Raw genomic sequence first — 15,898 nt, 5'->3', positions numbered from 1 at the left:
CTGTCTTCAGAAATCAGCTCCTGAGTACTCACTCTGCACAAATCTGCCATTTATGAGTGGCAGCCATTTTGATCACGGAAAAGGAGGCTGTGAAGAAGATCCCATCGCCTCTCCAAGGCAGTCAGGCTCAGGGAACAGCAAGAATGATCAGGACATTAAAGGCCACATCCCTCACAGTGGATGCAGCCTTGGACTCCTTGATTTTTTCCCTTAAGGGCCATGGCTTCAGTGGCAGCAGCCAGGGGTGTATTGTGACTGTGTGCATGGCAAAGAAATGACCATTCAGAAGCCATAGTCTTGGCCTGCCCATTACATTGGGGACAGACTGTTTGGTGATGTGCTTGACAGTATCCTGGTGGAGACTAGGGGGAAAAAGCTGCTTCCCAGAACCTTGAGGTGCAATGATAGAAGGCCCTTTGGAAAATTTTCTTTTTGTGCCCAACATGCACTTCCTAGATTCCAACAAGAAGCCAGAAGTTCCAACTGGTGGAATTAATCAAGATGACTTTTTAGAAGGGGAAACTTTAACCCCAGGTTTACCAGAACAAAGTTGGAGTCTAGTAGCAGCGTTAAGACCAACAAACTTTGTTGGTCTTAAAGGTGCTACTGGACTTCAACTTTGTTCTACTGCTTCAAACCAACACAGCTGCCCACCTGGATCTACCCAGGTTTAACAAGCAGCCAAACATCAGATCAGACAGGGACAATTAAGATGGGAAAACCTCTTAAGGTGTGACTTGCTAGCTGCTTCAATGGGAGGGTGTCGTCTTCTCTTCAGGGGCATCTTGATCACTTTCCATGCCAACAAATGGGCAGTGGGAATAGTCACCAATGGATACACCATAGTATTCAACAGATATCCACTGGAGCAATTAATAATATCCCCTACCCACAAGAACTCACAAAACCAGCTCTGAACCACCAGAGCAATCAGATATGTTCTCTATATCCAAGCCATACATCTTGTCCCTCACTCAGAAAACGGGTATGGAGCATGGTTATTTCCTTGACGGTCCCAAAAAAGAATGGGGACTGGAAAGCAATCCACAATCTGAAATACTTCCAACAGATTTGTAAATTTGAGACATTTCACAATGGAGACATTACTGTCAATTACAGTAATGTCTCCATTACAGACATTACAGATTCCTTACAACTGGAAGAGTACTTCACATCAGTAGACCTGATGGAGATGTAGCTTCACATACCAATCTTACATGGTCACTGGAAATTTCTGTGCTTGTGTTGGAGACGGCCATCTTCAATTCAGAGCTCTGCCCTTTGGCATCTCTGCAGTCTGGAGGGTTTTCTCAAAATTGCTGATCAATCAGATTATAAAGTTGAAAGAACAAGGAGTTCATATCCAGCATTACCTGGACAACCTAATCAAGTCCAGTTCCTTACACAAGTCAAGAGAGGACACAGAGAAGACCATCCAGTGATTACAAGCCCATGGGTTCCTTGTGAACCTTGGAAGAGCTCCCTAGAATGAATGCAGAGGTTAGAACTCATGGCATCCATCTGTCTCTTTCTCACAGACAAAAAGACAAGGAAAACTGCATATGAGAGCTCGTCAGTTGATTAGTCAAGAATAGATACTGTTATTATCACCATAACATGATATTTAGGCTAAATACAAAAAAATTAACTGTTACTATAACACTGTGTAAAAATTGAATTAATTGTTATGCTGTTCTATAGATATGAAAGGTTTGCTGAACAGTTGTTATTTGTCCCTTATGCTGGAATACAATGGTTGGTCTAGTTAGAAAATGTAAAGTAGAAACAGCAATTAAGAAACCCTTAGTTTTAAATAGCAGTTGTACTTACAGTAGGCCTTTTTCAGTTATCATTCATTTTGACTAGTCCTTCACAGGAGCTTTGCATTCATGTTGGCTAGTCCTTCACAGGAGCTTTACAGAGCAGATGGTCAGATCATGTAGAGATGGTCAGATCATGTAGAGATGGAGCAAGCAATATGGAGCCATGGGCATCTTTGCTATAGACTGACTGTATTCCTTTTCGGAGATGCCTGCTGTTACAACAGGTGGCCAGTTAGAGAAGCTTAGCTGTTAGGTTTGCCCTTGGTGGCTTAGGGTCCAAGTAGCCTTCGCCCCTGCCCTTGCTAACAAATGTTACCATAATTAAAAAGGTAAGCTGCCACCTGCTACAGTTACATTTTTGGAATGCTTGACAATATACAAATATGAGACAGTTGACTGATGTGCCAACCCTACTGTTTAGTCCATTCATTTGATCCCTAATGATTCACTTAGGAATGGTTTTTAAAAGTTGATTTAGTGTTGGGCTTGTGTTTTATAGAACTTGTAGTTGCCCGTGTGTCCTCACCTGGATGGCCCATCTCAGATTAAGTCAGATCTCAGAAGCTAAGCACAGTGAGGCCGGTCTACTACTTAGATGGGAGACCACCAAGGAAGTCCAGGGTTGGTACGCAGAGGCAGTCAGTGGCTAACAACTTCTGTTGCCTTGATAGCCGCCCATGGGGTTGCCATAAATCAGCTGTGACTTGATGCCACTTTCTACCACCACCACCACTTGCTTATCCAGTTTATGTGATCAGGCAAACTGAGATTTGTTTATTTTAAATTATTTTAAAATGCCACCCTGACAATCTCACATGGCAAGGCTCGGGTCACAAGCAGAGAGTCCTTTCAGTACTACAGGCACAGAGGAGGTTGGGGCCAAGCTGCTAGTCTCTCTCAGCCCTGGTTGGAACTTTTACTACTTAAGACCACAGAAATGAAATAAAGAATTGATAATTGTATGTTTAATTGGATTTTGTGTCTTTTTATTTTTATTTATTTTTATTTCTATCCTCTCCCATAAGGATCAGGGTGGGTTACAACAATTTAAAACAGTAAAAACAAATTTAAAATTCACATAAGACCATGTCAGTACATGGCATAAACATACTCCCAGTTTAAGACTGCCACATTAGCTAATCAAATCCTCAAACTGGGGAAGCGGGAGCCCAAATGAAGACAGCCATCACCTCATAAGCTAAAGAACTTCCTTGCATATCTTGCCATGTGTTGATACAGTATATTTAAAGTTACATGGCATAGATCAGTAACCTTCAACATTTTAATACCAATATACTATCTGTACTTCAGAAATCTAATGAGTGTCCCCGTGTTCCTCCTGAAGTTTTGGTGTATTCTGCTACAAGGTGGATTTGGTTTAAATCAAGTTTATTTTAAATCACTAGTCAGTAAGACTTGATTTAAATCATGATTTTCCACATACAGACTAATTCTTGCATGCCTTAATGTATACTACCCAATGGTTTCATTTTAGTATAACTACTTTTCAGGTCTGTTTTAGTTATATAGATAATTATGAAATCACTGTAAGCTGAACTGTCTCCACTTTAATAGGTTAATTATTCATATTTGGGCAACTTTCCTGCTGTACTTTATTAGAAGGATAAAAATAATTAACAATAACCATTGACATTGTTTTATCTAACTAAAACAACAGCATATAGCATTTGTATTCTTGTATAAGTTTCACTGTCATTTGTACTGCTTGCCCCTCCTTCCTCTCATTTGGCTCTTAACATCTCCTTATCTTATATTCTTTGAACTTTTTGAAACTTCTTGAGCCAGTTTGGTGTAGTGGTTAAGTGTGCGGACTCTTATCTGGGAGAACCGGGTTTGATTCCCCACTTCTCCATTTGCACCTGCTGGAATGGCCTTGGGTCAGCCATACCTCTCGCAGGAGTTGTCCTTGAAAGGGCAGCTTCTTGGAGAGCTCTCTCAGCCCCACTTACCTCACAGGGTGTCTGTTGTGGGGGAGGAAGGTAAAGGAGATTGTGAGCCGCTCTGAGACTCTTTGGAGTGGAGGGCGGGATATAAATCCAATATCTTCTCATCTTCTTCTTGAAACTTGGCACTTAAGAGAGACGGTGTTGATTTTGTGTGCACAGATTTGCAGAGGACCAATAGGATTGAGGTTTCTTAACTCTGTATGTTTATTTTATAACATTTTTTTGGTGTGAAGATTTTGAGAACTGTAAAACCAAGCAACTGTGATAATACTTTCTAGATAGAAAAAAATGCCCAATAATCTTACATAAACCTCTGGAAGAGCATGACATTGTGAGTGGATTAATGGAATTTAAAAAATGTAAACGTTGCACAAATATGCAGCTTCATGCTACATAATTAAAAACTAATCCTTATTCAATGATGAATAACCTTTGGACTATAATGTATCTTAAATACAAAACTATCTTTAGACTGATTTTTCCTCAAAAACATGTTATTATTTTTTAAAAATCCATATTTAATTTAAAAATCTAATTTTTTATTTTAAAAAAATCATTGATTTTTATCCGTCTTGAACTATTTGTCCTTCTGTCTTTTTTTGTTTAAATTTAACATCAAAAAAGAAGATTGAGATTCTGTTCCTTAACTTTCAGACACATGAGGTTAAAAAAATCCTAACTTTAATTTTATACAGGTAGTCTGAACTGGTAGGAAGATCTTAGGGCCATAGAGGACATCTCAGATGTTGACTGTGTACAGCGGCAGAGAACAAGGAACCTAATGTATGGGAGCGTTGTGACCAGTGTTCCCTAGAAGTTGTGGAGTCTCGTGAGCAAAAATTGTACTTTGTGAGCTACTGGCATTAAAGTTGTGAGTTACTGCATAAATTAGTTTGCTCTGGGACCATTTTTCATGAACTTAAACAAAAATGTGTGAACCCGAGACGAAAAAACTGAGCAAGTTGATACTAACAGCTTAGATGGAACACTGGTTGTGACATGCTGCACCCTATACTGTATTAATACATTGCACTCATTCTAAAAGGGGGGAAAACATTCCTAGGATGTTTTTTCAGTGCTTCCCCAACCTTTCCATATTTTTCCACTGAAAAAAAACAAAAAGTCAGGGGGGTGTCCTTTTTTTTTTTAAGCAAGGCATTCAAAACTATTTACCAGAGAAAGTTGATGTGCAGACTAAAGACACTTTACTCAAAAAAATAATTTACATTTGGAATTCACTTTCACGGGGTATAGTTATGGTCACCAAAGTAGTTGGCTCTAAAAAGGGATTAGAGAAATTCATGGAAGGTAAGTCAGTAGCCTGTGCTAAAAAGTGAAGGGGGAAAGAAGCCAGAACAGCTTCAGTAGTCTCCAGCCTTATCTTGAGATATGTAGTTCAGTGTCTTAAGTGCTGATTCTCCAAACCAACGTGTAATAACTGTGTTAGTGTCCACTGTAGAGCATCCATAGATGCCTCACTTTTACTAGCTGTCATCAATAATCTTTCATCCCTTCCTATCTTGAGCCCAGGGTACTATAAAGAGGAGGGAGGGGTCCACTTTGACTACTCCAGAGCTGTTCTGGGGATCATGGGACCTGCATGGACAGAAGCCACATGGAACTGAGATTGTTACAAGAAATGAAATTGAGCAAGGAAAACTGGCTGGATCCCTCTCACTACCTCTCCCAGCTGAAGCCCAAATACAGCAGTTGCCATAGCAACTGCAGCATCTCTGCCACTCCCAGCTGGAATCTTGGATGTCTGATGGACAAGGTCTCTCTTTAGGAGGCACCGGTTTCCATCAGGCCGTAGAATGGGAGTGGGCTCATAGCCTGGGCACCACACTGAAATTCCCTGTCAATATGGCAGCCTGATGCCTGGGATTTGTCAGGCCTAACTTAAGGGGTTTTTTGCCATTTAGGAAAATGTGCAAAATATTAAAAATAGGTATCTATAATTATAATAAAGTTTTTATTTGGTACCTGTGCTTAGAAGTAGTAAATAACCCTCAACACTATTATGCAGAAACGCCTTACCTTTGTATTTTATTATCTATCGCCTTCTATCGTGCAAAGTCTCTATTCCCAAATTTCCCACCCCAAAGTTGGCAACCCTATGATTGGACTGTATGGGATATTGGATGAGGTGCAGGATTTGAACACTGAACTATATCTGAATTAGGCTGTTTTTTGTCTTTTCCAGATAGAGTAAGTGATAATGCCCAGTGATTGATCTTCTCTGAAGGCATTTCACAACTTAATGTTATTCTTGTGGTCGTTTTAAAAGATAGTTAATGAAAGATCTTCTTCGTGGTCTCTGTGCCTCACACTCATGGGATAGTGCGCTTGCGCCGATCCCCGAATCGGTATCTGAAAAAGCCCGGGATTTTTCCGCGCTCGGCGCCAATGAGCATGCGCAAGCGACCCACTGCGCATGCCCACCAGCGCCCGCGCGGCAATCCCGCCAGTTCCTTTCTGACCGCTGCGCTGAGAGGTTTACCTTTCCGTTTCCCCGGTCGGTGAGAAGTTTTTTGGCTTCGCCTTTTCTTCTCGTTCTAGCCCGTTTACCGTTGTTGTTTAGTAGTTAGTTGTAGTTCATAGTTGTTAGTTAGTTAGAAAAAAAAAAAAAAGCGTTTTGTGTTCGTCCGCCTGACGGCCCTTTGGGGCGCTTCGCCCGCGCTTTTCCCCCACTCCTCTTTTTCTCTCTCAGATTGTTCTGGGGAGTTTTTTTGCGGCTACTTTCTATGGAAAGTCGCTGGGGGTTTTTCAAACGCTGCCGTGCGTGTGGGAAGAAGATCGCCCCTCCAGACGGTCATTCCCTGTGTCTACTGTGCCTGGGAGAGGCCCACCGAGTAGACGCGTGTCCGCATTGTCTCCGCTTTTCGAAGCAGACGAGGAAGAACCGGGCGGCTCGATTATCTGCGGCACTGATCGAATCGGCGCTTACACCCCATCGACCGATGGAGGTATCGGCACCGAAGTCGTCCGAAACCCCGGCCCTGGAGCTCGCATCGGCCGATGCGGCTCCGATACGGACTTTGGATTCGCCGGAAGAGCGTGGCTCCACGAAACGTTCCCTTGAGGGCGCGGTGGATACGCCCGCTAAAAAGCGCCAGGAGGACTCGGGGACCCGACCTCCGAAAAAGGCGAAGTCGAAGGAGAAGCGAAAGCGACCCCGCACTCCTTCCCCATCGGGCGGTGCGTCGACATCGACGTCGACAAAACCTCCGAAAAAACCTCGGACGCCTCCGCGCCGTAGCCCAGCTGACCAGCAGCGCCTGTCGGCGTCGGAACAAGAGCCGGAAATCGACTTGACCCAACGGTCTTCGTCTTCGGGCTCCCGTCGTCGCTCCGAAAGCGAATCGACCTCGGAGGTTGATGCGTCGGCACCGGTGATCGACCCACCATTCAAGCCCCGAGTCAGGCGAGACACATTCTATCCTCCTCAACGCTTCCCGATACCACCGTGGGAGCAACGCAGGTGGCAGCCTCCCTACTCCCGGTACGAGACCTGTCGTTGGTACCCGGACGACTACCACGATTGGGAGCAAGCATCCCAATTTTCATCGGTGTCGAGGGTATCCCATCGGTCTCGGAAGGCCTCTGCGTCGGCGTCGGTTCCCCCGGATCGACAGTTGGTTCCGGTAGATGTGGATCGAAGACCACCGATCCTTCCACCGCGAGAATCGACCCCGATGCTCTCGGAGCACTCCACACACAAGGACTCCTCGTCGTCGGAGTCGGAGAGTGAAGTCCAGGGATTGGAGCCTTCACCGGGTTCCCAGACGGCCGAGGATCTCCCGATCTCGCCGTCGGAGGATCTGAAGTCCTATGGGGACCTTGTGAAGCGGATTGCCGCCACCCTCAAGCTGCCTGTGACGCAACCGGAGCCAGTAGTGGACGACAATGTGTTCGATATAATGCAAAGGAACACATCCACTGCGGTTGCCCTGCCAGTGACCAAGGTGATCCTCCAGGTGGTCAAAGAGCCTTGGGCACGACCCTCCTCGACGCCAGTCTCATCGAAACAGCTGGACCATATGTATAGGGTCCAAGAGACTGGGGCTGAATTCTTGTTCACCCATCCGCGCCCGAACTCGGTGGTCGTCTCCTCCTCTTCGAAGGCAAGGAAGGTCCACTCCTCCCCACCGGACAAAGAAGGGAGGAAGATTGATGGAATGGGCCGCAAGGTCTACTCCGCGGGGGCACTCGGCATAAAGGTGTCTAACTATGCCGCCTGCATGGCTAGATATCAGTATGCCGTGTGGGAACAACTTTCCCTCTTCCTTTCCTCGTTAACTGAGGACAAGAGGGCTGCTGCAACCAGGCTACAAAAAGAAGGTCTCGCTGTGGCCAGACAACAACTGGCCGCAGCAAAACATATGGTGGAAGCCTCAGCCAAACAGATTACGTCTGCAGTCTGTATCCGACGGCACTCCTGGCTCAGGTCTACCACGCTCCACCAGGACACTAAGACCTTCATCGAAGATCTGCCGTTTGAGGGTGACGGGCTCTTCAGCACCACAACTGACTCGGCGCTGCAAGAGTTCGACAAGAGTGTCAAAACCTCTAAGAACTTGGGTGTCCAATCTGCTCCTAAGGCTTCCAAATCCAAGCAATGGTCCAAACCCTGGACCAAGAAGCCTTATCAGAAGTTCTCTCCTGAGCAATGGCGTCCTCGCCCTGCCCAGTCCGAGCGATCACCCTACTCGGGTAACGGCAGGAACCGTTACGGGTCACAACCGCCCAGCAAGTCGAAGGGGGTTCGTTCCCAGAAGCAGGGGGTTTGACTTCTTCCAAGCACGCGTCGTCGTCCCCGTTGGGAATTCATCCATCCGCCTACGCCCTTTCCTGCCTGCCTGGGAGTTGATCTCCACAGACAGGTGGGCTCTGTCCATCATAGAAGAGGGCTACAAAATAGAGTTTTTTCAGACCCCAAACCAGTCCGTGGTAGTCACCACTCCCCCTTCCCCACCTCTGCTGGCGGAGGTGAACAACCTCCTACAGAAACAAGCCATAGAGGTAGTTCCACCGGAGGCCAGGACGGGAGGCTTCTACTCCCGGTACTTTCTGGTTCCCAAAAGGGACGGGGGCCTAAGGCCTATCATGGACCTTCGGAGTCTGAACAAATTTATTCTGTACCAGAAGTTCAGAATGGCTACGCTGCAAACAATCCTGCCCCTCATCAATCAGGGAGACTGGATGGCGACCCTGGACCTCAAGGATGCTTATTTTCATGTCAGCATCCATCCCGCGTTCAGGCGTTTCCTACGGTTTGCAGTGGGTGCTCGTCACTTCCAATTCAGGGCCCTGCCGTTTGGACTGTCTACTGCTCCTCGGGTGTTCACGAAGCTGATGAGTGTGGTGGCTGCCCATCTTCGTCTGCAGGGAGTCGTTGTCTTCCCATACATCGACGACTGGCTTCTTGTGGCGAAGTCGAGGGAGAGTCTAACAACCCACATCGCTACCACTCTGCGTCTTCTTGGCACCCTGGGGCTGCAAGTCAACCTGGAGAAATCCCATCTCACTCCTTCAAAGACAGTTCAATTCATAGGGGCTCTGTTGGACACTCAACAACATCGAGCATTCCTCCCTTCGCAGAGAGCGAAGGACATCATCACTCTGGTACAGCTACTTCAAAGGCGGCAGTGGGGCACGGCTCAGCAGCTCCAGCGGATGCTGGGGTTGATGGCCGCGACGACAAGCGTGCTACGTTTCGCAAGACTGCACATGAGAGGCCTACAGATTTGGTTCTTGCGCCACTTTCGGCCCCTCAGAGACTCACCTCGAAAGAGGTTCACCATTCCACCCGGGACTCTCCGCTCCCTGCAGTGGTGGGGAACAGAGAGCAACATCCGTCAAGGGGCCCCTTTTCATCTGCCGATCCCTACAGTAACCATCGCTACCGATGCCTCCATGTGGGGGTGGGGAGCCCACCTGGAGGAGCTATGTGTGGGAGGCAAGTGGCCACCGAAACTGAGCCGGTGCCATATAAACTATCTAGAACTGCTGGCAGTTCACTTTGCCCTTCGATCGTTCCGTCCACTGCTGGTGGGACAGACTGTGGCATTGCTTACGGACAATACCACTGCCCTGTGCTATATAAACAGACAGGGGGGGACAGTGTCTCGCAGGCTATGCTCGCTGGTGATGGATCTCTGGGAGGAGTGTCTCCAGTGGGACATTTTTGTAAAAGCTACACATCTGCCGGGGGTCCTCAACATACAGGCGGACTCTCTCAGCAGGGGTGGAGCCTCCCCACACGAATGGGAACTGCAATGGAGGTTCCTAGAGCCGGTGTTCCAACTCTGGGGCTACCCACAGCTGGATGCTTTCGCCACAGCGCAGAACAAGAAGTGCCCGTTGTTCTGTGCCAGGGGAGGTGCGGATCCGGCTTCCTTGGGAGACGGACTTCTACTTCGGTGGGAGGGCTGGTTCCTGTACATGTTCCCGCCCTTACCTTTGCTAACGAGGGTGGTCCACAAGTTAGTGCAGGAGAAGCCACGTTGCATTCTGGTGACCCCGTGGTGGCCCCGTCAGAGCTGGTTCTCGATTCTGCTCCAGCAGTCGAGGGGGACCTTTTACCAGTTCCCGGCAGAACCGGACCTGTTGTCGGCCCAGGGAGGGCACGTGCTCCATCACAACGTGCCGCACCTGAAGCTGACAGCGTGGTTCATCGACCACTAGACTTCTCCACCAGGGTTCAGCAAGTGCTCCAGAGTAGCAGGAAACCTTCCACCCGTGCCTCTTACGAGAGGAAGTGGAAAAAGTTTAGTGACTTTGTGGTTGACTCTCCAATGTCACCTGACACTGTTGGGCTGCCCACAGTTTTTGAGTTTCTTTTGTCCTTGGTGGATGAGGGGCTGGTATTCTCATCCATTAAGGTCTATTTAGCAGCTATTTCTGCTTTTCATGATTCAGTTGAGGGTTACTCTGTCTTTGCTCACCCGCAGTCCAAGAGATTTATGAAGGGATTGTTCCGCCTTCATCCCCCGTCTAGATCCCCTCCACAGCTGTGGGACTTGACTTTGGTCCTGGACAAGTTGACTCGTCGCCCCTTTGAGCCTATGGCGACATGTTCCCTGCAGCTTTTGTCTTGGAAGACTGCATTTTTAGTTGCCATCACTTCGGCACGTCGTGCAGGGGAGCTCACAGCGATGCGGTGTGATTACCCATACCTTGCCTTTAGAGAGGCTGGGGTCTCTCTGGCCCCAGACATTACTTTTCTCCCGAAAGTGGTTTCCCAGTTTCACCTTAACTTAGAGGTTTGGTTGCCCACCTTTTACCCTAGCCCTTCCTCGGATGAGGAACGCAGACTGCACGCGTTAGATGTTAAGCGTGCCCTCCTGTTTTATCTGAACCGTTCACGGGGTTTTCGTAAGGACAATCAACTCTTTGTTTCCTACTCTGCCCCAAAGTTAGGGTCCAAAATTTCTTCTCAGAGACTGTCCAAATGGCTTACTGAGACGATCAGACTTTGTTATTTGTTGGCTAAGAAGCCTCTGCCTGGACCTGTTCGTGGACACTCCACAAGGGCGATGGCCACGTCGGTGGCATTCCTGAAGGGTGTGTCCCTTTCCGATGTCTGCAAGGCGGCTACCTGGTCTTCTCCGCATGCCTTCATGAAGCATTACGCGCTGGACGTGCATGCTCAGCAGAGGACTCGGTTGGGAGCTGCGGTGTTGCAAGCTGTTTCTTCAGGCTGACCGTCTTCCCGCCTCCAGGTATGCTTTGCTTGCTAATCTCCCATGAGTGTGAGGCACAGAGACCACGAAGAAGATAGACAGGTTGCTTACTGTAACTGTAGATCTTCGAGTGGTCATCTGTGCATTCACACTACCCGCCCTCCTTCCCCGCTGCTGACGGTCTCTCTTCAGTAAGGGGCTTTCAGCGGTCAGGGAGGAACTGGCGGGATTGCCGCGCGGGCGCTGGTGGGCATGCGCAGTGGGTCGCTTGCGCATGCTCATTGGCGCCGAGCGCGGAAAAATCCCGGGCTTTTTCAGATACCGATTCGGGGATCGGCGCAAGCGCACTATCCCATGAGTGTGAATGCACAGATGACCACTCGAAGATCTACAGTTACAGGTAAGCAACCTGTCTTTACTAAAATTTATTTTTAAGTAGTTCAGCTGCTCTTTAGATGTAACCTTAATGAGATCTTTTTAAATGAGATCTGCCCCCACCAGATTTTCTGTCTCTTTTTTACCTCTTGCCTTGATTTTAAATTGGGTGCATCAACCAAGGATCAAAGAATTAAAGTCAATGTGGTCTAATCTAAAAAGATCCTGGCTAGGAATTAGAACACTGTTAGAGTCTTAGTGTTCAATCAAGATTTCTCATTTTGACTATCCTAATGGGGACTGAATTGGTCTCTGTGTAAAGGGCTCCTAATTAGAGTTGCTGAGAGGTCAGGAAGGAGGGAAGATCTCTGCCAACTGAATGCAGGGAGCTGTGCAGACATGATAAACTATGCCAAGGGTGGCCAAACTGCAGTTTGGGAGCCACATGTGGTCCTCTCCCAAATATTGTGCAGCTCCTGGAGGTCAAGTAGGAACTATAAAAGCAGGCTTTCTCTCAAGTAAGCATGCTTAGCATTGGAACCTCAGTCAGCCTCTGAGCGCTGCCCCATAGGTAGGTGACTATTTCCACTTTGTGTGAAGTGGGGAAGGAGGGAGAAATAGGCTCTTCTGTGCAAAGAAAATATTAATAAACACGTTTGTTCATTTATTGTGGCTCATATTTATTCTATGTGGCTCTTATGTTAAGCAAGTTTGGCCACCCCTGATCTATGCAGAGTCAATGGGTGAAATTTCAGTGCATGCTTTTACTGTCTTAGTGAAGCAAGAGTGATTTCTCTAATAACAATATTTAGCATTTACATAGGACTTTCAGTTTTTCAAATCTGTCATATTGTTGCAGTCATCATCTTTACAAAGTAGCTCTGCAAAGACCACCAGTATTATTTCACCCATATTACAGATCGGAGCTGAGAAGGCTACTTAGAAATTTGAGAAGGCCACCTAGAAATTTGAGGGATTGGCTTCCTGGACCACAGGATATAGTAATAGAGTGTAAAAGTACCGTAATAGTTTACAATAATTCATTCTGAGATTTGTACAAGTTTATGGTAATCTCTTTAAACTAATTCACATGATAGTAAAATGTAGACTTGCTCACAACTTTAATGCTAGTAGCATTTTTGGCTCACAGAGTAGAATTTTTGCTCACAGTACTCCAGAGCTTAGAGGGAACATTGGCACCCCCAAGAGCACATATTTCTGGCTCTGCTCAGGCTTTCCTTGCAAGTATATGAAGCAAGATGGCCCATATGGATCTCTCAGCTTCTGCTAGCTTGCTGCCAGCAAGATCTTCCCCCACCAGATTTTCTACATTTGGAGGGGAGTTATAGTTCCATTTTGCAATTGCATCATCTTAAAACAGCAAATGTCTGTGTAAGCAACTGCAGATGGATGTGACCAGCTAATTAAGCTTGCCCAATCCTCAGTAAATAAATACCCTTGTTATAATATAAAGCATGGCTCAAGTTGATTTCTCTATTTAGAGGCTCAGAATTGGATGCTGTGGAAAGATTATTTTTTGCTTTATGTAAAACAAGGGAGTCCACAGAAAAGCATTTCAGCCCTTTACAGTTTGGTGTGTGGACCTTATCTGAGTTTGATTCCCCATTCCTCTACTTGCAGCTGCTGGAAAGGCCTTGGGTCAGCCATAGCTCTTTCAGAGCTGTCCTTGAAAGGGCAGTTTCTGTGAAAACTCTGTTAGCCCCACCTACCTCACAGGGTGTCTATTGTGGGGAAGGAAGGTAAAGGAGATTGTAAACCACTCTGAGATTTGGAGTGAAGGGCGGGATATAAATCCAATATCATCTTCTTTTCAACAGTTGTTAGTTATTTCACTTGATGTGGGCAAATACCAAGAGGAACTGTACTGTATGAATCTTGGTGCTATGTTGCAGGAACAATATGACCAAATACCTGTAGGTTTTGTTTCAGAGTACTTCTGTATATGATATTTTAAGGCCTTTGCTTATTTAGTGCACTTTTCAGGGCATGCAAAGAGATTAATCTGACTTCTGGAGATAAACGGTTTTTTAACATTGTGAACAGGCTGTAGCAAGTAGTTTTAAAAGTATTCATTATTTCCAAAAGTAGATTAAAATGTCTGTATTTTCCCCCCAAATTTTGAATGTTTAAGCTACGGTCTTGATGGGGAGGGTTTTTTTAAAAAAAAATCAAACTTACCTATTTCTCCTCTTAACTGTCCTGTGTTTTCCCTCCTCGGACCTTCAAATCTAAACGTAAAACTTCTGCTTTGTAAGGCAAGGGGGAAGTACTCAAACTGGTCAGTGATCTTAACAGAGATGTATGTCCACTATTCAGATTTTTGTATTAATAAGATAACTTCTGAGTGCTGAAATGTCATGTGTGCTCTGAGTTATGTGGAAGTACCTGCCTCAGGAATTTTTGTAAATGAACAGCATCAGTTTGCATAAAACACTTGTGACTTAATCTGAATAGAGTTATTTTAAAGTATATTGAATAAATTGCATGCATGTTTCTGTGAAACCTGTTGTCTTGAGTGCTATGCTTAGATTGCCTTCTTTCTACACATAAATCAAATCTATATACTAATTCTACTTGTCCTGAAAGTTTAGTGGCTGCATGTTTTCACTGAAGAGGGAAGAACAGTTACAGAAAGGACACAAAGCAGAATTGTAGCTATATATTGCTGCATTCATTGCTTCAGAGTTAACTCTATAATTTGTTAATGAAAAAATTAATACAGACCTTTAATTGTGTTTTCTAGGGACCAGTTATTCTCCACAAGAAAATTCTCATAACCACAGTGCTCTTCATAGCTCAAATTCACATTCTTCTAATCCTAGCAATAATCCAAGCAAAACTTCTGATGCAGTATGTATTGATAATGAACTCTCTATTCAAATTGTGTGTTAATATTTTATCAGAGAAAATGTTTTCTTTTCCAAAAACTAGAAACTGGTAGGGCAAACTATTCATTCAGAATTCGTGGGAAATTCTTTTCCGATTACGCTCACCGTTTGAGCTCAAAACAAATGTTGCAAAGAATATGCATTTATAAGATAAAATTACTCATCCAAGCATACAGTTTTGACCTTGGCATTGGGGTTTTGGTAAGACTTTGAGTTTTTTGGAGGGAATAGTCTGTTTATTGATTTGAAGTTTGGGGGAACGAAACATGAGCAAGAGCCATGAGGAACACACAGATGAGCATTTAGGGCCACTGAGGTGTAATATTTTCCTGGGGTTTTATATCAAGTCATCAGATTGAGCTTTCTTTAACACCCCCCCCCCCCCCGGGTTTTAATATCTGGTTTCTTTGATTTGTCTGGGATAATCCAAAATATCTTTTCAAAATTCTTGCTTTGTCCAGGTTCTGAAATGGAATTTTCGTTTGATGGCGGGGGGGGGGGGGAGTCCTATGTCTTTTTGGAGCATGGAATGCACAATCCTGTAAAACTGATGCTGACTCCACAGCTAATATTTTGGGTGTAAGTGGCCAAATACCTGCATTGCAAGTAAGGAATGCCTCTAAAATGCTTAGTGGGAAAGTGAATTCGCTGAATTTGTCAGAATATATATGCTGCTTTAATAGAAATGTATATTTGAACAGATGAAATTGTTACAGTGTGTCATTGATACCATTTTTTTTTATCCCTCTTTCAAGCCCTATGATTCTGCAGATGATTGGTCTGAACACATTAGTTCTTCTGGTAAAAAATACTACTATAACTGCCGGACAGAAGTTTCACAGTGGGAAAAACCAAAAGAATGGCTTGAAAGGTAAATGCCTACATAATATATTAGATGTGTAATGCTGAATTGTGTACATAATACAATTTATAATTGTTTATTTTTTGTTTCCAGAGAACAGAGGCAAAAAGAAGCAAGCAAAATGTCTGTCAACAGTTTTCCAAAAGACAGGGATTACAGAAGAGAGGTGATGCAGGCGACCACTGCTAGTGGGTTTGCTAGTGGAAGTACGTGTGTTAATAAAATATTTTTGTGCCAGTGCATTTTCAGTACCTCCATTTTCAAAGCATGCTGCACT

At 45.3% G+C, this 15,898-nt stretch overlaps 1 protein-coding gene across 3 annotated transcripts in view; it reads left to right on the top strand.

The window, feature by feature from the left end:
- Nucleotides 1-15,898, top strand: part of WAC (WW domain containing adaptor with coiled-coil) — a 91,197-nt gene that overhangs the window by 29,185 nt on the left and 46,114 nt on the right. For all 3 annotated transcript variants that reach the window (XM_060248262.1, XM_060248261.1, XM_060248260.1), the window contains exons 4-6: nt 14,615-14,721; nt 15,515-15,630; nt 15,715-15,827. In XM_060248262.1, the coding sequence (XP_060104245.1) occupies nt 14,615-14,721; nt 15,515-15,630; nt 15,715-15,827 (336 nt within the window). The remainder of the gene's footprint in view (nt 1-14,614; nt 14,722-15,514; nt 15,631-15,714; nt 15,828-15,898) is intronic.

This window comes from Heteronotia binoei, chromosome 10 (assembly GCF_032191835.1).
Source record: "Heteronotia binoei isolate CCM8104 ecotype False Entrance Well chromosome 10, APGP_CSIRO_Hbin_v1, whole genome shotgun sequence".
NCBI classification, from domain to species: domain Eukaryota; kingdom Metazoa; phylum Chordata; class Lepidosauria; order Squamata; family Gekkonidae; genus Heteronotia; species Heteronotia binoei.
This window is presented reverse-complemented; position numbering and strand designations above follow the sequence as displayed.